Source organism: Colletotrichum godetiae (genome assembly GCF_030913485.1).
Source record: "Colletotrichum godetiae strain CBS 193.32 chromosome Unknown BDP55scaffold_9, whole genome shotgun sequence".
Lineage (NCBI taxonomy): Eukaryota > Fungi > Ascomycota > Sordariomycetes > Glomerellales > Glomerellaceae > Colletotrichum > Colletotrichum godetiae.
This window is the reverse complement of record NW_026851257.1, coordinates 66,979-91,117: the sequence shown is the minus strand read 5'-3', so window position 1 is coordinate 91,117 and position 24,139 is coordinate 66,979. Positions and strand designations below refer to the sequence as shown.

At 53.4% G+C, this 24,139-nt stretch overlaps 10 protein-coding genes across 10 annotated transcripts; 5 read left to right on the top strand and 5 right to left on the bottom strand.

The window, feature by feature from the left end:
- Positions 1–348: 348 nt before the first annotated feature.
- BDP55DRAFT_712773 (uncharacterized protein) lies at positions 349–1,183 on the bottom strand. Its single transcript, XM_060578218.1, has 3 exons — positions 1,022–1,183; positions 808–954; positions 349–753 (listed from the first exon to the last, which is right to left on the bottom strand). The coding sequence occupies exons 2-3, from the start codon at positions 846–848 to the stop codon at positions 447–449; spliced, it is 348 nt and encodes a 115-aa protein (XP_060432700.1). The 5' UTR covers positions 849–954; positions 1,022–1,183; the 3' UTR covers positions 349–446.
- A 1,156-nt stretch (positions 1,184–2,339) lies between these two features.
- On the bottom strand, positions 2,340–4,187 carry BDP55DRAFT_761196 (carboxylesterase; the record flags this gene model as incomplete). Its single annotated transcript, XM_060580864.1, has 5 exons — positions 2,340–2,524; positions 2,562–3,030; positions 3,052–3,560; positions 3,636–3,999; positions 4,089–4,187. The coding sequence occupies 5 exons, from the start codon at positions 4,185–4,187 to the stop codon at positions 2,340–2,342; spliced, it is 1,626 nt and encodes a 541-aa protein (XP_060432699.1).
- A 649-nt stretch (positions 4,188–4,836) lies between these two features.
- Positions 4,837–6,534, bottom strand: BDP55DRAFT_546299 (general substrate transporter; the record flags this gene model as incomplete). Its single annotated transcript, XM_060568639.1, has 3 exons — positions 4,837–5,515; positions 5,572–6,231; positions 6,281–6,534. 3 exons carry the CDS (start codon positions 6,532–6,534, stop codon positions 4,837–4,839), a joined length of 1,593 nt encoding a protein of 530 aa, XP_060432698.1.
- Positions 6,535–7,371: 837 nt separating this feature from the next.
- Positions 7,372–9,713, top strand: BDP55DRAFT_653868 (uncharacterized protein). The gene is made up of 5 exons (XM_060574222.1): positions 7,372–7,393; positions 7,737–7,935; positions 8,001–8,115; positions 8,178–8,212; positions 8,300–9,713. Exons 2-5 carry the CDS (start codon positions 7,775–7,777, stop codon positions 9,528–9,530), a joined length of 1,542 nt encoding a protein of 513 aa, XP_060432697.1. The 5' UTR covers positions 7,372–7,393; positions 7,737–7,774; the 3' UTR covers positions 9,531–9,713.
- Positions 9,714–11,238: 1,525 nt separating this feature from the next.
- BDP55DRAFT_546461 (LCCL domain-containing protein) lies at positions 11,239–13,065 on the top strand (the record flags this gene model as incomplete). Its single annotated transcript, XM_060568657.1, has 1 exon — positions 11,239–13,065. The coding sequence occupies one exon, from the start codon at positions 11,239–11,241 to the stop codon at positions 13,063–13,065; it is 1,827 nt and encodes a 608-aa protein (XP_060432696.1).
- Positions 13,066–13,398: 333 nt separating this feature from the next.
- Positions 13,399–14,934, top strand: BDP55DRAFT_653863 (uncharacterized protein). Its single transcript, XM_060574221.1, has 4 exons — positions 13,399–14,016; positions 14,158–14,223; positions 14,291–14,635; positions 14,714–14,934. The coding sequence occupies exons 1-4, from the start codon at positions 13,858–13,860 to the stop codon at positions 14,852–14,854; spliced, it is 711 nt and encodes a 236-aa protein (XP_060432695.1). The 5' UTR covers positions 13,399–13,857; the 3' UTR covers positions 14,855–14,934.
- BDP55DRAFT_765910 (uncharacterized protein) lies at positions 14,934–16,773 on the bottom strand (the record flags this gene model as incomplete). The annotated part of the gene is made up of 3 exons (XM_060580950.1): positions 14,934–15,644; positions 16,257–16,473; positions 16,622–16,773. The coding sequence occupies 3 exons, from the start codon at positions 16,771–16,773 to the stop codon at positions 14,934–14,936; spliced, it is 1,080 nt and encodes a 359-aa protein (XP_060432694.1).
- BDP55DRAFT_426207 (uncharacterized protein) lies at positions 16,561–17,525 on the bottom strand. Its single transcript, XM_060567487.1, has one exon. The coding sequence runs from the start codon at positions 17,127–17,129 to the stop codon at positions 16,770–16,772; it is 360 nt and encodes a 119-aa protein (XP_060432693.1). The 5' UTR covers positions 17,130–17,525; the 3' UTR covers positions 16,561–16,769.
- A 991-nt stretch (positions 17,526–18,516) lies between these two features.
- BDP55DRAFT_426117 (glycoside hydrolase superfamily) lies at positions 18,517–21,604 on the top strand. Its single transcript, XM_060567486.1, has one exon. The coding sequence runs from the start codon at positions 18,757–18,759 to the stop codon at positions 21,484–21,486; it is 2,730 nt and encodes a 909-aa protein (XP_060432692.1). The 5' UTR covers positions 18,517–18,756; the 3' UTR covers positions 21,487–21,604.
- A 920-nt stretch (positions 21,605–22,524) lies between these two features.
- Positions 22,525–23,823, top strand: BDP55DRAFT_546626 (pepsinogen c; the record flags this gene model as incomplete). The annotated part of the gene is made up of 3 exons (XM_060568675.1): positions 22,525–22,620; positions 22,678–22,805; positions 22,875–23,823. The coding sequence occupies 3 exons, from the start codon at positions 22,525–22,527 to the stop codon at positions 23,821–23,823; spliced, it is 1,173 nt and encodes a 390-aa protein (XP_060432691.1).
- Positions 23,824–24,139: the final 316 nt, after the last annotated feature.

Genomic DNA, 24,139 nt, shown 5'->3' with positions numbered 1-24,139 from the left:
GCCGCGCTTTCGGACAGTTCGGACCAAATTTCACATGCCCACTTGCCGATTAGCCGTGATACCTGACCGGGAACAAAATAACTGTTCAACGTAAAAATGAATTAAACCCTCAATATAGTTTGTCTGGCAGACTTCCATTACTGTACTTTGCTCTCATTCCATCGTGGTCGTTGACATACCTTATGCTCAGATCTCGCCGAAGCCATTGTCTAGACCTCAAACATAAGACACGATAGCCAACCTCGGAGTATTGAGCAATTATTTCAGCGAGCAGATTTTCTTTGGCCTCAAGGAACAATACAACCAGAAATGTTACATCTCAAGTCAGAATTTGATTCACAGTGGTATCCTAAGCGCTACTAAATCAGAGAATTGAGCGGCATTCGACGGAACTCAATGATAAGGTAGCCCCATCATCAGCAATAACCGTCCCTGTATCCACCATACTATGCCACCCATGACTGAGGATCGAGAGCTCTAGGCTTAGGAGTAGCTTGTGCTGTAGCGCCAGGTGAGGACACAGAGCTGGTGGAGCCGCCGGAGATGGTGTCCACGATGCAATCGCCCTTGGCTCCGGCTTCGACCTTTATGCACTCATCGTCTGTGAATCTGGAGGGCACCTTGACGCACAAACCTGCGCTTTCGATCTCTCCGCCCTTTGAGGTACATAAACTTGAGATGCCGTCCAGGCTCACGTCGAAATTGCTTCCGCTTGCGCAACGGCATCTGAAGATCTCTTGGGAGACTGCTGCACTATGAGTTGGTTAATACGTGTGTTTCTCCTTAGTCAAGAGTAGGTGTATTTACCCCAAGAAAGCCATGGTCATGGTAATAATGGATGCCTTCATTGTGAATAGTCGAATTTATCGGTCGAATATAATGGTAGGACTTGAAGTTTAACTTCGTAAAACAGTATTTGTTTCTTTATCGGACTCGTGGAATGTTGTGCTTTTGCTGCTCGAGTGAGTTGGCTTGGGTTGCTAGACATCAGAACAGCCCGGGCCTGGGGTATTTATCCCACCTGAACCGTGGTCTATTATCCGACAGATCTTTGCTTTGCTGCTTTGCCTAAATTGCACCTCAAGTTCTCGATGTCGTATGACTTGGGCGCAGCTGACTTGGTGCGGCATCGAGCACAGCGTTGACTGACTCGGACGGTGCCGCCAGAGACTGCTTCTAGAAGCCGACGCTGCTAACACGAAACAGGAGCTGCCCTGCTGATGCGAAACTGGCTTTCGAGCTGTGGGCCAATGCATAGTGGCCTCGTTACTAAAATAAAGTCTGAAGCAACTGGAAGGGCCCCGGTTCCCAAGTTTTCACGCTTGATAGCGGGCGTTGGACGATCAATTCCAGCAAAGCTGTTCCCTCGGCGCTCCTGGCGAGGCGCTGGCAGTGGCACGCTTTACTTTGCATTCCGAGGCCGCCAGCGATCGTCAGAGATGTTCTTGGTACAGCCCGGAAAGTGGAGTAAGGCAAACTTTGTTCTTATGAGGAGAACTTGAGATAGGTGATGATATGATAATCGTAATATAGCTGAGACTTTGGGACAAGCGGACTTGTTAATTTTGACTTTCATGTCAAATTGGAGCAAAGTCTGAAAGTCCTTGCGGCCGAATCGACGACCAATTTGGAGTATCCGTCATCAATATCATTGAAAACTCCAGGATTTGTGATTCTCGCAATCGCACTCACCTGCTCGGGACTTCTGATTATGATAGACAGCTTTTGCTGTCGCTTGGGTTGATCTGCCCAACACCAAGAAACGAAAAAGACTTGACAGCTTCAGTGTGTATACGGCTGGGCTCGCGCTATTATCCAAGTGTTTGATGTTGTGGGTGCTGCGGGGCCGGCCAACCCGAGGCTTCGGCGAGCTTTGACAAAACCTGTAACTTGCTCTCGGCGGCGACGGTGTTCATGCTGCCGCGTAAGTTTTTGTTCTTTTAAACCAGTATGTCGGCGAAGTATGTATGCAAGTACACAAAGTACTTTTGGAGTGCGCCGTGGGATCGGTCATGTTGACAAAACATAAAGTCAAGTGTAACCCGTCCGGTGTCAGTTGCTTGATTCCAGGGCGTTGATGCAGATGTGCCTTTAAGGAGGCTGATGCAACTATTTCAGAACACACGGGTGACATCAAGCGGTGCGACTTCAGTGAAAGGTAATTCCAAGTATTAGTAATTTCGGTATGTCCCGATCAGAGTTGCAAATGACTGGATGTTCCAACGCGGGGTAAATGTAGATGGCAATATTTCACGAATCACAGGAGTCCGAAATCTACACATAAAATCCGCTTATGGTATTCTTACTGCTCAATCCATATTAATCTAATAGCTGGTTGACTATGACCTGTAGACCGCCCTTTGCCACCAAGAGCATCTGTCCATCGCGTCGTTGTTTGATACAGGAAGTTCATCGTAAATTGACACGTAAGTTGCATTCTGACCATAGACTGGCACCCATGGAATGTTTACAGCATTTGGACCGCCAGTCTTCGCAAAAATCGTCACGTACGCCTGCAGTGTGGCTGCCGCAGACGCATTCAGAGGGAAGACCGTTCGAACTGGCCTCCCCGTTGAAGAAGGTGTGGGCAATGTCCGTCCCGTGGTAGCCCGGTGGCACGTCAAAAAGATAGTTGTGCGCATCCCCTCCCAGAGCCTCGTTGAGAAACTGATTGTTACAGATGAACCAAGCTTCGGCTATAGTAGCGGATGTACGTTCAAGGGGAGTCTTCCAGGGATGAGTACCATCATACACCGCGGGGTAGAGTTCAGTCTTGATGTAGTCGATGACATCATCCGAAGCATCCGGGAGAAGATTTTGCAAAAACCCAGATACATACTCATGGTCTGTCTTTATCAATGGCGATGTAAAGATGAAGCCCTCGTCACTGTTGTGGCTGGTGGGTATCTCGACGGACTTGTCGAATTTCCCATTCGAAAGAAGAACACCAGGGAGATCTTCCACAAAGTCATTGTCGACCGCCGGTCCCCATGGAACCCAAGCACCCCAGTATGACTTTGCGATGATGACCTGGTTTGCCTTCTAAAGCACGTCAAACGGAAGCTGCTTGAGGTCGTCGAGGCTGCTGACGGTGGAATTGCTGAAGTAAGATGCCCATTCAAGCACTCTCCTGTACTGCAAGTTCTGCTTTGCAGGGCCTTCCATCGGCTCGAATCCGGGTGATTTTAAGATGGCGCGTTTGAATGGAGCGCCGCTCGAAGAACTAGATGCCGTGAGCTGATGGAGGATCGAACCTCCTCCAGTAAACTCTCCAAGGACCGTGACGTTGTCGGGGTCCCCGCTAAAGAGATGAATATTCTCCCAAATCCACTCAAGCGCGAGTCTTTGGTCTCGCAGGCCCAGGTTTGCAACACCACCTTGTTCTATGAAGGCAGGTCCAGACATCCACCCGAAAAGCCCGAGGCGGTAGTGGAGAGCAACGTGGATAACGCCGTCAGATCCGTCCTCCTGGGCCTTTGCGATGAGTCCTGCGGGATGTGCGGCAAAGTTCTTGTGACCAAGAACGTATGAGCCGCCATGAAGCCAAACGATCACGGGGGCTGCGTAGATGAATGCCTGTTCAACAATGACCTTGTGATGACTTCATGTTCAATCGAGTGGATGAAGTAACTTACCAGCAGAATGCGAGTGATTCCGGGATTTCCCCCACAGCCTGTCCGGTACTACGACATCCAACACCAAGCAGTCTTCGGTGACTGTCGTGTCAGCAGCGTTGAGATATCTTCCGATCGACTCCGAGCCTGAATTCGGAGTCACGGATTGCGACTCGGCGAAAGTTGAGTTCACCTCATCCAGCGAGAGCTGGCCGCTCTGGTACAGGGACGAGATCCCATACCAGGCCGGAAACGCCGCGAGGCAAATACTCGCTCTCTGACCAAGATTTACTGAGCGATTGACGCTTTTAATCGGCGTGGGTGCACTGAATCGGGGTGCATTGGCGTATTGGATGTTTGAGAAGTTATAGTATCCTGCCTTTTGCTGTCACTTCTTCTTGGCTTCGTGTTTCCACGCCAAGTTGCATCTTCAGGCAGCTACCCCGTTTTGAAATGGGCAAGGGGGACTCTTACATTATGACTCGCTTGATGGGCTGCGTACCCAAGATCAACTATCGGTGACCGGTCAACTGTGCTGGCCGAAGTCACAGCCAACCAGCCCGCTAGAGCCATTCCTCCGGCAAAGACACGAGAATTGCCGGATTGGGCCAGCATCTTCACGAATCCGAGGTTTCAAGACAATGGACACTACGAAATGTGTTCTCAGGACATAAAACGTGTTTTTCTGATGGAAAAACGCAAGCTTCAATACTACCAAGTGACTAGACTCTGTAGGTCTTTTCCAACGCTGGTGCACGTCAACGATGATAAAATTTTGCTCGGATATTGACAGTACTCTATCCGCACTGGCAAACTGCAAAAGTATCAAGCAATCCAAGAGACTAATTGGTTACGATTAATTTGATGTACATTTAGCGCGGATAAGTATGTATGATTCATCTTCGATACATCGTCGTCGCTGACCCCCGTACCCCTGGTGGGGTAGAGGGATAAACACTAACGATGTTCCTTGTCAAACTGGTGACACAGAAGGGTGCCGGTCATCGTACAAGTAACTGTAATCCTCATTTTTTTATACCTTGATTCTTACTTGATTGCTACGCCTGTTGGAGCGAATTCTCTAGGGAATATCTAGGGTCAAAAGCAATGAGAGTTATAGGAGCAGTGGAAATAATAGTAGGTAGTACATGTAGCTACTGACTCACTTGGTGTCGAGAAGTAATGGTCTACAAAGTGCCTAGCCGCCCTAAATTATCCCATCTCATACATGGTGATCTACGACATGTTCATGTGTCCCTAGCGCAAGCTTCTCCGTCTTCCGAGCCACCTCCTCCGTCAATCTATCCTCGTTGCCATCAAGGATGACTGCAGTCTCCTCCAAACTCATCTTTCCTGTTTCAACAAACAGGAAATATACCACTACGGCCTCAAAAGCCAGCCACACATCGTACGTGATGTAGTATTTCCACTTTGAGTTCGTCACACCAATTGGATTGGCGTATTGATTAAAGATCAACGCCAAGGCCACGAACAAGTTGTACAGAACCAAGCCTTTAGCACGGAGGTTGAAGGGCAGAATCTCCACGACGTAGGTGACCTGGAGTGCGCCCCATCCCACAGTGAACGTGACATTGTACAAGAAAATCATGGCCAGAACGCCTTTTGCAAGACCTGGGGATCCCGCACCAGTAAGGTCCGTTTGTTTTTCATAAGTTGCTTGCAGAGCTGTCCAGATGACGTAGCACACGAGGGAGCCAATAGTCGAAGCGAGGAACATGGTTCGACGACGGAAGCGGTTGACGAAGACGGAGGCCAGGAGACCCCAGAATAATCCCCAGAGAGTGATAAGTGCGTTTATCAACGTCTGAGTGTCCTGCGAGGTGTATCCGATCGAGTTGAGAATCAAGGTCAGGTAGTAGCTGATCAGACCGTTGCCGCTCCTAGCAGAGATAGTCAGAGGATGATTGATGGCCAGTTTGAGGAGCGTATGACTTACCACTGTGAGAAGAAGCCGACAGCAAGAATGATGAAGAAGCGACGACGGTTGCCTGGCGTCTGGAAAAAGGCCATGTACGAGGTAGTCCTTGATGCTTCCGCCTCCAGCCTGAGAGCCGTCCTGATCTCCTCCATCTCCAAAGGCACGATAAGATCCGACGCATCGCCGTTGGCATGGTACTTTACCAATAAATTTTCAGCCTCTGCATCCCTCTCCTTTGATATGAGCCATCTAGGCGATTCCTCGATGAAGAAGCACAAGCCGAGCTGCACGATACTGGAAAGTCCCTGCAAGATAGAAGGGATCCTCCAGGCCCACGTATTCCCGATCCGAAACGTGCCAAAGGTAATCCACGCGGCGCTGAGAGCTCCCAGTCCCCAGAGGGAGTTGTAAATGGACACCAGTGGTGCCCTTTGGGACGGATACGCCAACTCCATGATTATCAGGGGCGCGGCGGTGATGTTGAGCGCGAGGCCGAAGCCCAGAACGCCGCGGGCGACAATAAACATGGCGACATTCTGGGCCGCACCTTGGAGGGTAACTCCGATGAGGAGGATGGAGGCACTGGAGAGGAGGGCGGGTTTGCGTCCGAAGTGGTCACAGAACCAGGCGCAGAAAGGGAGTGCGAGAAGCTGGCCCACGTTCTGGATCGCATTCAGGCTGCCTAATGTTAGAGTAGACTAGGGATTGGAGAAACGATCAAACTAACAGTCCCAATTGCTGAGCTCCAGGGTTATTGAATGATTCCTGCCATGTGTCCAGAGACTGGAGACCATTCATCATCGAGCCATCGTAGCCAGTTGCGTAGCTTGATACCAACGAAAGCGCGATGACACAGTTCAGCTTGACTATTCCCGCATTTGAGAACCAAGCAAACGCCCCTCTCTTATCCGCGATAGCGGCGTCAACGGTGACGGGGATGCCGCCTGCCGGCTCAGTCGTTGCAGCGGCGTTTTTCGACATTGCTGCGGTCGAAGGACAAGATGATTCCAATCAAATTGTGGACAATCGACCTTGCAGGATTCCGAGGGATGGGAGACACGGGATCGTTAATATGCTGAGAGCTCCGAGATAACAACACCAAGCCCGATCCGTTCGTATCCCACTCGGCACCCGATAGCAGCTTCGATGTCACCATGTCCGGTCAACCTCCGGGCCGAAGTCACGTAGGACATCTCGTAGAGTAGAAATTGCTGGGGTCGTGTAAACCTCAGCCTACCGATAGGAGCTCCCGAGGGGAGATCAGGAGATACCAGCGGGGTTCCCTCAAAGGATCCATGGGCTCGGGTTGGCTGCGCCTATCAGCCGCTGGCGAGATACTCGGGCGAAATGCTTCCGAATCAGGAACGACGGCAGATATGCGGTTGGTAACATGACCTTTGAAGATGCGGAGACTGGTCCCTTACCTCGAAGGCTAGGTTCTTGAGCATCGAGTCACGCAGCTAAACAAGTATTCAACATCGGATAAGCCCCAGTGCCTCTATCATCCCGACGTTTATCCCCGGCCCTCTCATGGTGCCATTCCCGAGACCAACACGTCGTTCCCAAATCTCACCCCGCAAACCCGTCTACCTAAACCCCGCCCGAGCGCAGCTCACTAAGACCAAAGTTGGGGTATGTAACCTCGCCCGGGGTACGGTGATGGTCCACCGGTTCCGGCCCGGTTCGGACCGGGGCTTGTCGAGCTGCAATTGATGTCTGTGATTGGCGGACATGCAGTTCGGTCAGGGAGGATAGGGGCAGTTCGGTCGAGGAGGCCTGAGTGAGGTTGGCGTGAGGGGTTGATGATGGTGTTTCTTGGTCAATGGTGATCTACCCCCGGCTAAGGATGTTAGCGATGCTCATGTGTGAACGGAATAATTGATCGATTCTCTCGTGGTCATGCTGCGATATCCACTCTTGTGATTGTTGGAGGTGTCTTCTGGTATATAGTAGCAGGCATGAGACGGCAGGGAGGTGGATGAGTCCAGTTGGAAAGCGTTTTCTGACTTTGCTCAGTGTCTCTCGCATTCCCACTCGCACGATGCATCTCAAGTCGGTAGCTGCTTTGCTTGTGGCCTCTGGCGCAACGCTGGGGTCCGCCGCGACCAGCAAGCCAAAGCTTTCCGCAAGTAAGAAAACAATAGAGATCCAAATTGCCAAGTAGGTAGTCCGGATTGACTTACACTACGGTCTAGATGCCCAAAGTCTATTCGACTTCTCTATGGGGGTCCAGGACTCCAGATGGGACGACTCGTACAACCTTATTTGGTACCAAGACAAGGGTCCGTGGTCCGTCCGCTTCACAGCTTGGTACACGGCGGGTCTGCTCCATCGCAACGAGGGCAACGACGTGGAGAACGCAAAGGCGGCGATTGAGAACATGTAAGTCGGTTGGATCCATCATGTGAAGAAGGCTCGAGAGTGCTAATCTGTGGTCTGCGATGCAGCCTGGCGAGCCAAATGACCTCGGACTATGAGTCGGCATGGTATGGCACTTTCAAACTGTCACCCGATGAGCCAGATCCGACCCCGAACTCTGAGCTGTACACTCCCAAGATTTACGTGAGCATCGTCTGAGTGCAAACGCAGAGGTTGTCAGCGAAGTCGGCTGACCGAAGATTTAGACCACCTACGACCCTAACTGGAGAGAGTTCATAGGGTGAGTATACCAAGACTTGGAGAGATTTGTTTTTAAGCATTCGGAGGGGTGCGGGCATGTACATGAACGGATACTGACGCGACCCAGAACTCAACTAGTACAAGACGTCGAACTCTACTCCGACCTCCTCGGCGCAGACCTAGTCAAGAAGATCGAAGATGCCCTCGAAATCCAAGCCATCGGTGCAATGAGGCGCAACGGCAGCTATCCCGAAGGCGATAACCTCATTCTCGGATACTCCAACCCAGGCCTCATGCGCGCCCTCACGGTCGGCTGGATCGGCGCCCGCCGCCGCAACGCAACCTTCACCAACTTTGCAAACACCCAAGGATCTCAGCTGCTGGAGCTCTTCAAGTCAAATGGCTCAAACACCCTTGGTGAGTACAACGCGCCAAACTACTATGGCATGGACATCTGGGCTCTGGCCGCCAACATCGCCTACGGCCCGCGCAACGCGACCCTGACAGAGAACGCCGAGTACATCCTCACGAAGCTGTGGGATGACATTGCAGCGCATTACAACCCCTACCTCGGCAACCTTGTCGGGCCTTATGACCGCGCTTACACCCGCGACATGACCAAGCACTCATCCATTCTGCCCATGTACTGGTGGGCCGTCTTCGGGCGCGAGTACGGGCCCCAGCCGCCCAAGGGCGAAGGCGATTTGCTGTTCGATGCGGCACAGGGCGCGGCGATTGCACTGGTTTCCGATACAGTGGCCCGGCACATCTCCAACGGCACCGCGGCGGCGCTGAAGGCGAAAGGTCCCTGGGCCGGCGAGCGTAGCATCACGCGCGAGGTCAAGGAGGAGCTGGATTCGGACGCCACGCGCACGACGACGTCCTGGGTTAGCGCGCCGCTCATGATCGGGGGACAGGAGCTCGCGGAGACCAAGAACCGCGGGAATCAGTTCGTGCCGGCGATCGTGCACTGGGCTTCGGACCCGTCGCACACGCCGTACCCCTACATCGGGTTTTTCTTGCTGTACCCTTCGGCGTCGACAATCTCGGCTGTGGCGGGAGAGAGGTCCCTCAGCGTATCATACCCGAACAGCACGCAGGAAGGGTCCGATATTTTCACGTTCGCGCTGTCTGGGATTCCGCCTTCGTGGACGCTGGGCGGGAAGACGATTACCGGATTGGAAGAACTGCCGTGTCTGAGCGTCAATGTCTCGGCGCCGGGGTTGGACAAGTTGCCGATTTCTTACGGGCAACAGTTGAGGAACCACTGGTATTATAATGTGTCGTACGCGGTTCCGGCTGGATTCAAGGGCATTCCCCGGGTTGATCTGAAGATGGAGTATACCTGTGAAATCTAAGTAGCCTAAAGTAGGAGTCTTCGGTCCCTTGGCCGGAGGAATACCTAGTAGCAGTTTCGAGCACATGATGCGATTTACTCCAGCTGATCGACCGGGCAGAAAGTCCCCTGCCTTATGGCCACTTCGCAGAGGCGGTCGGACTTGCGGCTGGATCTTTGTCACAGCCATTGACAAGCGGTAATATTTCATAGGGCAGACATAAGGAAAATGGACCTGGGGCGTTGTCACGTTTATATCTACCATGAACGCGGGATGCGTACCCGTAGCATGTGAACGTGTCTGAACGGGGACATAACTTTGTGTCACCCGGGCTGCATCATGCCAATCTTCTCGTCGACTAAGTGATTCTGCCACTCATAAAAGTTCTGATGCAGAACTAAAGTCAATTGATGTCATTTGGGGATTTGACTTTGATGGAATGCGCGCTAGAAGCCACGGTAGCAACGCTCCGTCGGTGCTTCGGGGCCATCCGTTCTTTTGGTTTAAGGCTTCAGCCTCTGGAGTGAGGCTCGGTCTTCACTCTTCAGTCATATTCGCCGTCAATGTCACTCTGAGAGTTCCATGATGAGAGCAATGTTTGGGTTCTCAGGCCGAGATTTGCCCTCGTTTGCTTTGGGTTGATTTGATTTTCCTACCTCGACTCACCGCCGATTCGTATCGATAGCTATATTAGTCTCATCTTGAGCTAAAATTTGCCCTGTGAGACCCTGGCCAAGGCGCCCCTTGTTAGTTTCAGATTGAGTAAGCCAGATTCAGGTCACTGGCTTCGGAAAACCCAACCGAAAACGATTGGGAGCTCTCTCCTCCTGTTCTCTGAAGACCTGAGAGTCATCTGGATTGCTCAAGAGACTTGTGAACCAGTACAAGAGTCTAGGAGTTGGCAGTTGTTCGCTTATCAAAGGATGGAATCTCAATGGTCCAAAGGGAAAACATGGCAGCAGGGGAACGAGAGGAAGCGCACCCCGACGGCGCCGATTAACCGCAGCAGATCCCTGGAAACATCTCCACTATTTGTCTCAGTTTGGCGTCTCGTCTCCCTCAAGAGAAAAAGAAGCTTTGACGCTCGTGTCGCAGAGGAGGCAAAGGACTGGAAAAGCGGCAGAGCGAGGCGAGGAACTCGAAAAGCGTGGCATTGGAGGGGACAGCAAACACGGTCGCTCCCCCTCCTGAGCATAGCGCGCCCCTCCGATCCTTCCGATCATCGTACTAATTTCCACCCTTGAAGAAGCTCCTATTGAGGCTTTTGGGTGTCCCATTTTGTGATTTGGGAGGCGTTCGTTGATGGCGGCCTTTTCCTCTTTGTGGTTCTTGAAAGTCTAAAGTTCGACCACGTCGCCTGTGCTCCGTTAAGCGCCGGCCGTCACTCTGTCTTCCTTTGTTTCTCTGCTGCCTGTTCGGGATCTTCCCACCCCCTGAGAGCTGAGAGGGAAGAAAACACAGCCTTACTTTTCCTCACTCGTCAACTGTCAGCAACTCTCTATCGACTTTCAATTCAGAACCCTTTACTTTACTTTACTCACTCACTCGCACATACGTACTCACATGTACTTATGAACTGACTCGGTAAACGCCTGATCTCTGAGAGAACGCGTTCCCCGACGTTGAAGGGGAGAAACGCGGCGAGAGGGCTAAGGGAGGGATCGGTGAAGGTTGAATCAGAATGGGCGCCGGCGATGGTCCCCGACGCGGGGACCGCCCGTTCAAGGACATGGACGACGACTTTGACGCGTCGTCGCGCCGGAGCGCCGACGAGGAGGCCCAGTTCCTAGCCGAAGGAGAAGAAGGCTACGAGCTCGAGGAGAGCACATCCAGCACGCCCTCGCTGTTCTCGCAGCAAAAGTTCGGCCCTCACGTCCCCCACAAGCGGCACTGCCTCGCAGGGCCCCAGCCGCCGCGTGTACACACCATCCGGCCCTTCCTGCCTGCCATTCAGGAAGCGCCGGCGCGCCTGCTCGACCTCGTGGCGCCGACTACACGCCGGAAGGCCGTTGTCGTCGCCGTGTTCCTGGCGCTGTGGGCCGTTGCTTTCTCCATTCCCCTCGCGTCGTCCCGGGCGATCAGGGATGAGCTCGGTAGGGACGTCATCAACCTCGACTGCGGCGACACCCTCTGGCGCTTCAAGAACGGGTGCGGCCTCGACGGCGCCGACTGCCGGCCTTTCACGAATTCTTCATTTTCCTTCAGGTGTCCGGCGAACTGCATGGCTCACAAGCTCTTGAACCCGCATGCCGTCGGTGACCGAGAGATCGTCTACCAGCCGTTGGTCGTAGGCGATGAGATCTACCGCGGCGACTCCATGATCTGCGCCTCGGCGATCCACGCAGGCATCGTGACGGACCTCAGCGGAGGCTGCGGCCGTCTCCATCGCCTCGGCCAGCAGGAAGAGTTCAATAGAACGACAAAGAACGGCGTCGAGACAGTCCCCTTTGACTCGTACTTCCCGCTGTCGTATAACCTCACCGCAGACCCGACCCTCCAGTGCGGCAAGCGTGACCCTCGCCAAGCTCTTCTCCCGACATCCATGTTCTTCACCTCTATCTTCTCCCTCTTCACGACGAGCCCCGCTTGCCAGTTCTTCGTCTCCTTTATCGGCATTTTTGCCCATGTCAGCTTCGGCTCCGATCCGCCTACCGCATCGCGGCACGCTGCCTCCGTCCTACCGGATCGCATCTCCAAGTTCACTGGCCGCCTGCTCCCGGCACTCTTTTGCGCCGCCGTGCTCTACCGGCTTTGCGTCAGACGAACCCTCATGGATCTAAGGGCACAATTCGAGAAGACGGCGCTCTGGTTGGGAGGGTTCTGGTTTGGCGCGCTGTCAAACTACACCTTCGGATGGATGCCGATCCAGCGCCTCACGGCACACGACATTGAGCACCAGCCCGGTGCCAAGCCCGCGCTGGCTCTCATCTTGATCATTCTGACCTTCGTCATGGCCAAGCAGGTGTACTTCTTCTGGCTCGAGGGTAGACTACCCCGATTCTTGGCGCTGTACGCGCTTTTCCTGGCTGCCGTCATCGTCGGCGTCTCCATTCCCGGCGTCGACCTCCGCGTGCACCACTACATCATGGCGTTCTGTCTGCTCCCTGGCACCAGCATGCAGACGCGGACATCTCTCTTCTACCAAGGGATGTTGCTGGGCCTCTTCGTCAACGGCATCGCTCGCTGGGGCTTCGACTCGGTCCTACAGACGCCCGATGAGCTGCGCGAGGATGGCCCCTTCAACTCACTGCTCCCGCAGATTGCGAAGCCGATCTTCTCCACAGGCTCCTTTGAGCCCAGTGTGACCTTTAGCTGGCTTGTGCCGCCAAACATCGCCACCGAGTTCGACGGTATCAGCGCCCTGGTCAACGATGTCGAGCGGTTCCGGTATTACTTTGCCAATGGCCCCGACGACAACGAGTTTGTGTGGCTAAGGAAGGCCAAGATGGTGCTTCCCGAGTACTTTAGATTTGCATACATGAAGGATGGTGTGACGTTAGACTATACACAGGCCGGGACGTGGTTCTCGAACGGGTCGTGGGTGATGCCCTCATAGTAGACTTCAGCATAACATTTGCATGATCGGATAGAATGGACGGGGCGTTTAGTTGTGGCTATTTTGTTTTTGGGCAGCGACATGGATCCTACAAGATAATCAATCACATTATGACGAGCATCTCTAAAACTGATCATTGGCTAAGACAATGGTTTGCCGGTACATGTAAGCACCAGTGACATTATCTTGCATGAAGATCACGCCCGTCTCCGGGGTTTGGAAGCTTACCAAGCGTCTTATCTCTCGACCCATGTGATACACTGCCCGCTAGACTGTCTCGAGATTTATCCCAGAATGGTTTACGAGCGCCCGAGAAGTACTGGTATTAAGATAATTGTTTCGGTCTTTCTCTACCCCGTACATCCATACCAGCGCGGGATGATTGTGTCATTGCGCGCCCCACAAACGCTAATTTAATAACTTGTCGGCTCGAGTATCCTTCCCAAATTCCCAGAGTGTTTCCAAGTGACCGAAGCCGAAGAAGGTTCCAAGAAGCCGGTCGAGTCTGTTCTCCAGACCCGCCGACCGGCGCCAACCGAACACATCCATTTTGAAAGCGACACTCTGACAATCCGGGAGGCATTAGGCTACATGTAAGGTAATTAATAATGACTCACCGTCACGACATTCCTTCAAAGTGCACTTTCTTAACTTAAAGCCAAGCCCCAATTTTCACATTTGGTCTGACAGTAGGACTGGCCAACTTTTCCTTCTTTTTTTCTTTCTCACCTTCATTCAACTCGGATGAAACTTCACCGGCCCATTTAGCACCAAAGAGGCAGTGTCACCACAATGTCGAGAGCCAAAGTTGAATTGATCCCCTGGGATTGCAACTCTTCGGACCACTTCACACGGATGGTAGATCAGAGAATAGCATGCGGTTGGGCCTCGGACCTGGTGCCTCAATGGCAAGAGAACCAGCGAACCGGATTTAAGTGCATATACTGGCTCGTAAGTCTGAACCGTCACAAAGGGGATTCGATTCGAGTTACGAGACCAAATAGTGAGAACCGTTGAGCTTTGCGCGACTCTTCTCAATCCCCTTTCAAGCGTCCAGTCACATTCCTAAGCGTCTACTAACCGCGCTCATAGGTACTCGCGGATGAGGACCCGGAGCGAGACGCAAGACTCGCAAAGCACATCGCCGATTATCCAAAAGTTGGTCCCCTCAAAACCCATTAACCTCTTTCCCTCTTCCGTGCATCAATGCTCACATCTGTCCCAGGAGAAAGACCCCATTCTAGACACAGCAGCCTCGATCAGCGCTACCCCGCGAACCCCGACAGGAGCATCCTTTCACCCCGTCGGCCACATCTCACTCGACATCGACAACCCCGCCGCGGCGCCCCTCAACCTCCCGATCCCCAAAGACCACGTCTACTGGATCAAGAGCCTCTACGTGTCTTTTGCACTGCAGAGCTGCGGCATCGCCAGGGCCGCCATGGACTTGGTTGAGAGCATGGCCACCAGCGAGCCACTATGCGCAAAGACGCTCATGTTGGACACGGTCTCCAAAGAGGACCAGTTGAGAAAGGAGTCCATGGTTGTGGCGCAGGGCAAACTCCCACCGGTGAGTTGATTTTCCTCCTTTGTAATCATTACGAGTTGCCAAAGACTGACATGGTTGGTTCACCCGTCTTACATGTAGACACCGACGCATGCGTGGTATGAAAGGAGAGGCTATAGACTGATCCACACCATCAACAACTTTTACGGGTTCCCGGAAAAGGATCCAGATGGCAACTTGCTCATTCGAAGGACGGTGTTCTTGCGCAGAGATCTCGTCTAGCGTAAACTTGTCTTGTAGAAAACCAGCCTGTAGATAAATCTAACCTCCGACACATATATCTATGGAATAGTAGCAAGATTCAAGTGGTCTTTTCCGTATACCCTGGAGCCCCCTTTCCCTTCATCTGCATGATCGCCTGGCCTCCAGGTTGCCCGCCAATGACGCTCATCTTCATCATCTTCTCGTAAAACGGCACAGACTTATCCCAGCTATCGGTGGCCAGAATGCTTTTCCTCAAGTACGGCATCGGCTCGAGCGTTTCTTGCACGCATCCCACTAGCCATCTTCCCAGGCCGTTGCCCTGCATTGTGGGATCAACCCAGACGTCTGTGACATAAGTGAAGGATATAAAGTCTGTGACAAGACGGGCGAAGCCGACTAAACGGTGGTACTCCTCCGACTCGGCGGCGTTTTCTTGAGCTGTGCCGCTGCCGCTACTGGTGCTGGGTTCTTGTTGAGAAGTGGTCGTGTCGTAGAGGCCGAAGCAGAGGGAGTTTTGCAGCATTTCTTTCAAAATGGGTTCCGGTATAGCTTTGGTCCAGTAGACGGCCTCCGACGCGAATGCAGCGTTGAGTTGGGCGACTGAGATGAGGGATGCATCTGTCGAGATAAGGTACGAGTCTCTCGTCCAGCGGCGGTTCCGCATTTCGGCGCTGATTGAGGTCATGTTCAAGGTATGTGTGTCAAGAAGCTGTTGATGCTGGAGTGCGGGTGGGTAAACTGTAACGATTGCCGCTTGGAGTTGCGCCTTTCGAATGACGAGCTCCACAGTAAGTAGAAGGTGTATCTCCTAAGATTGAACGTATGACGCAAAGTGAACGATGTATGGGATGAATCATGAGAAACACAACCAAGCCAGGGGAAATTTTAGCCTTGTTATATCTGCGTTTGCTATCTAGGGACTTTGGGATGTGACTCAAGTCGGCTCTCGATCCGACTACCGGTATCAACGTCGGAACAAGCCCCCACATTTCAAGATGCTCTTTGGAAACCGCCAATGCAAGCCGAGGCCGAGATGGAGGGGATGCAAGCCGAGAGTTAAAAAAACCATGATCCAACGAAAGTCTGGGGAACATTCTACAGTTTATGCCTACTCGAAAGTGTGACGATTCAAAAAGGTGTCGACGGTGATCGTAGGCCATACCAGAAAATGGCCCGGCGTATCGAGCGTATCTGAGGTCTGCCGTGCCAACCCCTTCTGCCGATCCGAACATGAGAGCGATAAGCGCGACTCAACAAGTTTTACGAATACGAATGCGCGCTTACGATTGTGAATAAATAACTTGATGAGGTAGCACATTTCTCTAAAGTGCTCAAACAGTATAAATCGTCCTACTCCCTGTCGTGGTCGCCATCTCCTTGGGCCATGACCGTTCTCGTGTGGCTTGTCTTCGAAGATTACGTCTTCCTTCTCTGATCTCAAGAGCTTGGTCTCATGGTAAGACTTCTGAAAATGCCACCACACTCGCCGGCCGATCACGATGGCGACGGTCAAAGGTAGGCTGACGGCCCAGTAGATCCAAAACTGCGGCACAACTGTGGGCTCGCCGCCGCCGCTGGTTAAGTCTGATGAGGATGAGGCCTGCCGGTTGAACATTGACATACTGAAGATTATCTGCCTAGGGTGCAATAGTCAGTGTGACCGCTGCTTCATGGAATTATAAGCCAGGGCACTCAAGTGTTGGAATTTACAGCTACAAAGGTCGGAGGAAGGAAGAGCATCGTCACCACTGCCATTGGCTTCATAGCTGTGCTGTCTATTGATACCTCCGAACTTCCTCGTTAACCCGAAGGAGGAATTTGATATATTCTTCGTCCCACTCTGGCGTTCCCAAAAAGCTCACAGCATCCATGATTGTGGTGCTCAGGAGCGCCGTCGTATTAATCCGCGCCTTCTCGTCCGTGATCATGCGGTTCATATTTGTGGTGACGCGGATGTCTTTTGACGGTTCTTTTCACCAGCCGACCGGCCTGAGTGACGCCGAGAGTCTTTTTGATTAGTCTCGTTCAGCTGGCCACTCATGATCTCAGCCTTGGTCAGATGTAGCCGAAGAAAAGTGGTGGGTAGTAACAAGGGGTGGCACAGCAGGCTGCTCGACGTCTTTATCATTTCGTGGATGGCTGTCATATGAGAGATGATCTTATCGCCGCTTATTTTGTTCACGTCAGAAAAGATGTCCCAGCCATGTATCAAAGCCAGTGTTGTGCGGGTCTCGAAGTAGTGTGACATTTTCTTGCCCAGATTGCCGAGTTGAAGCATTTGAGGTCGCTTCATAGTGAGAACAGCAGAGTTCAGTTCCAGTTCAATGTTATCATTGCTCGCGTGTGGGTATCAATCATTTGGTTCACACTCACCGAGTGACTCCAACGACCGAACGCCCTTATATTGCGTGAAGGTCAGATGAGAGTGTTGCTTCCCACCGGCCCAATCCAATATCGCCAAAGATGTAGAGGGCAGTCCGAGTGTTTTTTCCCACTTCCAGGAATGATCCACGCCTCATGGCAAACCATAGAGGTCTGGATTCGAAGCGTTCACAGAGCAACAGCCGGACTCGCGCGGTTCCCTCGCGCTGCCAGTCTGGAGGCGCGAACCTGCCCTTTTGATTGAGCCATTCGGCCACCTCAAAGTCGTCCAAAATCCAGACTTTAGGTAGATATTATTGGAAAGGCCTATGGTGTGGAGGTCAGCGCTGGCCGGCGGTTTGGGCTGTGAGTCGCCGAAGCGAAGGCACTTACCGTCGTCCCAAGCCTCAATGTAACCTATGCTCCCTTTCTCTAGCTCCCATCTTGACCGGTGCTCCAAAATTTGCAGACGTTCTGCATCGAACATTTATAATGATGGAAGTCTGAGATACAATGTTCAGGGCAAATTTCACTCACGTCCGCTGCAGTCAAAATGACGGCGCGCTCCACAGGTATGAGCCTAGGGAGTCGGCGTTGCACGGGGTGATGCGAGTGAGATTTTGGGGTAGGTTTATGCCCTTATTGCTTGCATGGTTATCTACTGCATTTGGTATCTTATATCTGACGAAATGATATTTCTGTATTGGCCTTCGCGAAATCGATGAGTTGATCTTGTCACTTTGTCAACTTTGCAAATTATAAAGACTTCGATATTCATCGCTATGCCTTTTGTTACAGAAGTGGTTAAAGCTGCGGATAGGCATCGGGAAATACATGTGGTCTTCGCGCATGACGGCTGTTAGGATTAATTAAGTGCTTAGCTTTTCATGACGCGCTACTCGAGTCTGTTGCTCCATCGAACCAATATGGCGGAAATCCTCCCTCTCGTTCCTTGTCACGCGAGGAAGTATTCAGCCGGCAAAGCCAGCACACAATACTGCCATGATCCTGTCAAGACACGGAAGGTGGGGGGAAAGACTGACAACAGAGGCGATCTCCAACTCCCCAAGAGCTTCTAAACTAACTTTTGCCTAGGGGATCAGCCAACTCCAAGAAATGTGCCCCTCATAGTGATCACAGGCGGCCCAATGACCACATCAAAGCAAAGATTCAGGCTAAATACATCGTAGAATTGCCGTCTATGAGCGCCCCGGACCCCTGTACCGTCGTACTACCGTGCGGAGAAACGCGGGGTGCGGAGTGCCTGGAGTCTTTTCACCCGAAATTGGACCCCATGGTTCGGTGATTCCCCATCAACAATAGTCGTGCAAAGCCGAGGGATGATGACCTGGTGCGAGGGGTTCGCGGTCTCTTCGTGGAGTCTTTTAGAAATCCGTCGCCGAACGATGGGGCGGAAATACGTCAAGGAAAAGTTTCCTAGCCTGGCCGACGGGATACGAACATGAAGACCACATCATGGCCCGCCATATAAGACTCAGTGGTAGGGCGCGTGATGCTTGTATGGCAATGTCACAGTCACTTCAGAATCGCCCGTCAAGATGATGACGACTTCACGGCGGTCCTCGTTGCCGACGCGAGCCTTCGGGCTGACTCTCCTGAGCCTGTTGCTGCTCATCCTCCACCCCGCGAACGCTCTCACCCTCCAACCCCGGCAGAACACATCCACACCGACCACCGGCGGCCGCGAGCGCGTGAGCATCAACAAGGGATGGCGCTTCTGGCGCTCCGAGTTCAACCCGGACGGCCTGATCTACGACCAGCGCCCGGACCTCGAGAACCTCACCGATACCTTTGCGCTGAAGCCCTGGATTCTTCCGTCAGCAAACGGCTTCATCAATGACCCGACCAAGCACTACGAGCGCCCCGGCAGCGAGCCCTCGCGCAATGTCTCGTATGCCTCGGCGAGCTTTGACGATGGTTCGTGGGAGAGTGTCAACCTGCCTCATGACTGGGCTATCGCGGGCCCGTTCTATACCGAGGAGAACCCCATTATTGGAGGTGGGATGGGCCGCTTGCCTGTGCATGGCGTGGGTTGGTACCGTCGATCGTTGACAGTCACCCCCGAGGATGAGGGCAAATCTATCTTCCTCGATGTGGATGGCGCCATGTCATATGCGATGGTTTGGCTCAATGGCTACCTGGTCGGTGGTTGGCCTTACCCGTACAACTCGTTCCGCCTCGACCTCACGGCACACCTCAAGAGTGGACAAGACAACGTCCTTGCCATCCGACTAGACAACCCTCCAGACTCGGCACGCTGGTATCCTGGAGGTGGCATATACCGCAATGTGTGGCTGACCAAGGTCAACCCTGTCCACGTTGCGCAATGGGGCACCTACATCACCACAAAGGACGTCTCCTCCGAGTCCGCTACCGTAGACTTAGTAGTCGAGATCGAGAATAAGAGCGAATCCGACCAGGACGTTGAAATCTCAACCGAAATTCACCTCCTCGACTCCTCCACAGACAAGCCGGGAGCCAAGGTTGCCGAACTTGCCGGCTCATCAACATCCGTCACGGCGGGCAGCAAAGCCCAAGTCAACGGCTCAACAACCGTCACATCCCCCCTCCTCTGGGGCCCGCCACCAACCCAGAAACCAAACCGATACGTCGCCGTAACAACAGTCACTCTCGCCGGCGCCGTCGTCGACACCTACGAAACCCGCTTCGGCATCCGCACTGTAGCCTACGACGCAAACCGTGGCCTCCTCGTCAACGGCGAACACGTCCTCATCCAAGGCGTAAACAACCACCACGACCTCGGCGCAATCGGCGCAGCCTTCAACACCCGCGCCGCTGAGCGTCAGCTCGAGGTCCTCGAGGAGCTCGGCTGCAACGCCATCCGCATGTCCCACAACCCTCCCGCTCCTGAACTCCTAGAGCTCACGGACAGCCGTGGGTTCCTGGTTATGGACGAGGTATTTGACTCGTGGTACCGCAACAAGACGGCAAACGACTTCCACCTCATCTTTGAAGACTGGCACGAGGCCGATCTGCGTGCCATGATGCGCCGCGATCGCAACCACGCCTCCGTCATCATGTGGAGTTTCGGCAATGAGGTCTCGGAGCAGCAGATTGGCGACCCGGGCACCGTCCCCGCGCTCGAGCTGCACGGCATCGTGGGCGAGGAAGATCCCACCCGGCCATCCACAGCATCCATGAACTTTGCCAAGCCAAACATGTCCTTCCCTACTGCCATGGACGTCCTCAGCTTGAACTACCAGGGCGAAGGCATCCGCGACACGCCAAACTACTCCTTTCTCCCCGGCGTGAGAACGCATCCACTGTACGCCGACTTCCACGAGGCCTTCCCCGACAAGATGATCCTCAGCAGCGAGACGGCCTCAGCACTGAGCACGCGCGGGACGTACATGTTCCCGGTGACGGGCGACACCGGCGCCCCCGTAAACGACACGTCGGGCGGAAACTTCACTTCGCAGCAGGTCAGCGCGTACGAGCTCTACTCTGCCAACTTTGGCTCCTCGCCCGACAAAGTCTTCAAGGCGCAGGACACGCACCCCTATGTCGCAGGCGAGTTCGTCTGGACGGGCTGGGATTACCTCGGCGAGCCGACGCCTTACTACACGGCGCGCAGCTCATACTCTGGCATCATCGACCTCGCAGGTTTCAAGAAGGACCGCTTCTTTTTGTATCAGGCGCGGTGGCGTCCGGATGTCAAGTTTGCGCATGTGCTACCGCACTGGAACTGGCCCGAGGATCGCGTCGGCGAGGTTACTCCCGTGCATGTGTTCACGTCGGCTGACGAGGCGGAGTTATTCGTCAACGGGGTCTCGCAGGGCCGGCAGACGCGCGCAGAGCTGACGTACCGCTTCCGATGGGACGACGTCGTGTACGAGCCCGGTGAGATCCGGGTGGCGACGTATAAAGACGGCGCAGACTGGGCCGAGACTACGGTGCGCACTGTCGGTGCAGCCGCAAAGCTTCGCGCGTCAGCCGACCGTACGACGATCGCTGCCGACGGCGTGGATCTGTCGTTTGTGACTGTCGAGGTGCTGGATGCGAACGGCGATGTGGTGCGGTTTGCAGATGATGAGATTACCTTCTCCGTGAGCGGGCCTGGCAAGATTGTGGCGACTGATAATGGTGACCCGGCGGACTTGGTTGCGTTCCCGTCGTTGGTGCGCAAAGCGTATAGCGGTCTTGTGTTGGCTATTGTGAAGTCTGAGGAGGGTGTTGCGGGAGATATTACCGTGACGGCTTCTGGTGCGGGCCTCGAGGGAGTTGAAGTTGTTGTGAAGACGCAATGAAGTGGCGAGACTTGAGTGTAAATAGTAGTCTAATCTAAGACTATGTGAAGAGATTCTCGTACAAACAACAATCGAAAGCTGTAAAGCCTCGAAGACATTCAATTGATGATTATCTTGTCCGAGAGAGTTTGGTGGTTTGCGCTCGCTCTCGCAAATAAGTCGCCTTGTGCTCCGGGCGTTGCACCCTGGAAGAGCCAAGTAAATGGGCTGCAAAGGCTAACAGAGTGAGAAGATGCATGCCAGGGGCTGCCAGGGTAGCACAAGCAAACGGGATGAACCATAGCTACGAGTCAAGAGTCTTTCGACACAGCTCCCGACTAAGGTTGAGTCGTTGTCTGTCGTTCGAGGTAGAGCCGAAGAAGAAAAAGAAGCTCGAGTTTGAAGGCCAAGATCCAAACGTGTGTCTCCCTGTGTTCGGCTGGCTGTCGATCTTCGCGTGATCTTTAGACTTAGGACCACGTCAGCCACGCCGGTACAGAAAACGGCGCCGGGGAATTAGGTTAAAGGCGGACGGCGGAGCAATACGACCAAAGACGAAAATAGCAGCAGACCACCCCACGTCGAGCGGGTTGGCCGGCAGTAAGATGGCTGCTATCACTGCTTCCACTACTGCTGCTGCTACTGAAGCTGCAACTTTTCACTACGGTCACTATTTTTACTGTTTTCTTCTGTATGTTCCTTCAAAAACATACTTAAGAAAGCGCAGTATGGTAATGACAATAATGCTGGTGGTCATATGAAGGGGTCCGCTCGTGCGTTGGGCGGCATCCTATTCTGTCACCCACTGAACTCCGTGAAAGTCTGGAGGGAATCCCGGCATTGTCGAGATTGACCTTCCCCACTAAGGCTCCCTGCAGCATCCGCCCTTTACGAGGTTGCAAATGATCGCCATAATGCGGGACGATGGGCACATCAAGTAAATAAGCTCTCTCTTTAAAGATGGCACATCCATCGCGTTGGGCCGTTCGTCTGACATCTCCTTTTTTGCTGCACGTTCTGTCAATCGTTTGGATACGTCAGTTTGAGATCCGTTAAAACATGTCGCCCGTCACTCGTTTCTTCTCGGCGGCGGCGGTCGCGTCCGTTGCGACTGCGGCTGTACTTGATCTGCCCATCATTGTTGACAATGGCTACGTGAGTTTCATCTATACTCTTTGGCGATGAAAAGCAATACTGATGCAATCATCACAGAAAGTCGTCGAGTTCGGTATCGGAACCCCAGCCAAAACGTTCCGTCTCCTCTTCGATACGGGAAGCTCGTCTTCATGGGCGACCGATAGCCAATGCCTCGCCAAGGGCAATTGTAACAACGTGAGCGGGTACGTCTATATCGAATCATGACTCCAAGCATGACGATCCATCATGGCCACTGACACATGTAATGATAGATATGACCGGACTGGCTACAGCATCAACGCCTCAACGAGCGGCCACTACACAGGCGAAAGCGCCGTCATCCCTTACCTTGGAGGCGACGTCGCCGGCCCCACGGTCGCCGAGAAATGGACCGTCGGCAACTTCTCCTGGGACCAGTCCTTCATCGCCGCAAACGAGAGCAACTGGGCCGCGCTCGCAGCCGACGGTTTCATGGGCCTAGGCTTCAGCTCCATCATCGACGGTGGCGCAAACACCGTTGTCGAGACCCTCATGTCGGAGGGCCACCTCGACGCCGCCAAGTTCGGAATCTACTACGGCACCGAGGCCAAGAACACGAGCGGCGTCCCCGGAGACGGCGTCTTGACTATCGGCGGCTCCCGCGAGGACGAGTACGTTGACGGCGAACTCGTCACGATCCCCATCACCCGCGTTGACGGCACGTATGACGTCTGGCGGTCCACGATCCTCAAGGTCAACGGCACGCGGACGACGAGCAACGGCAGCATCATTGAGACGCAGACGGATTTCGACCAGGCGCGCGTCGTCTTCGACACGGGCGCGGGGTCAATCACGCTGCCGACGAAGCAGAACCTGGCCGTGTACGAGTCGATTGGTATGAACTACACGAAGATCCTCAAGGGCGAGCACATCCCGCTCTGTAGCGAATTCAACTCATCGTGGTCCTTCAAGTTCTCCTTTGGAGACTATCGGTACCCGCAGGTGATTGAGATCCCGGGCGATCAGTTGGCGAGACCTGGTTTCGCGTACCGGGACGATGCGTGCTGGCCTCCGTTCGAGGATGGCGCTCAGTCTGGATTTGTGTTGATCGGGACGCCATTCTTGAAGAACTTTTACACGGTATGGGATTATGGATCTGCAGCGAATGAGACGCAGATTTGGAAGTTCGACCCCACGTTGTCATTTGGGTACTTGAAGAATAAGACCACTCCGGCGAAGTGAGAAGGATAATGGGTGGGGGATGGAAATGGTATGACAGGACGATAATATAGGATCACAAGGATGGCTCAGATCAGAACCAGAATCTTGGAGTCCATCATAAGCAAAAAAATACCATGCGGTCAAATCTTGGAAATCCTTCAATTTGACAGACCGGGGGTCATGCATCAATGCGATCGTGAGCTGAAGATCTTGGATCGCACGTGGAAGAGGACCAACCAATCCAACTGAGAGACACCCAACCGGACGGATCAGCATCGGGCTCGTCTATTTGACTTTTGATGTGACGTGCCGCACCTTGCAGAAGATGGAAGGTGAG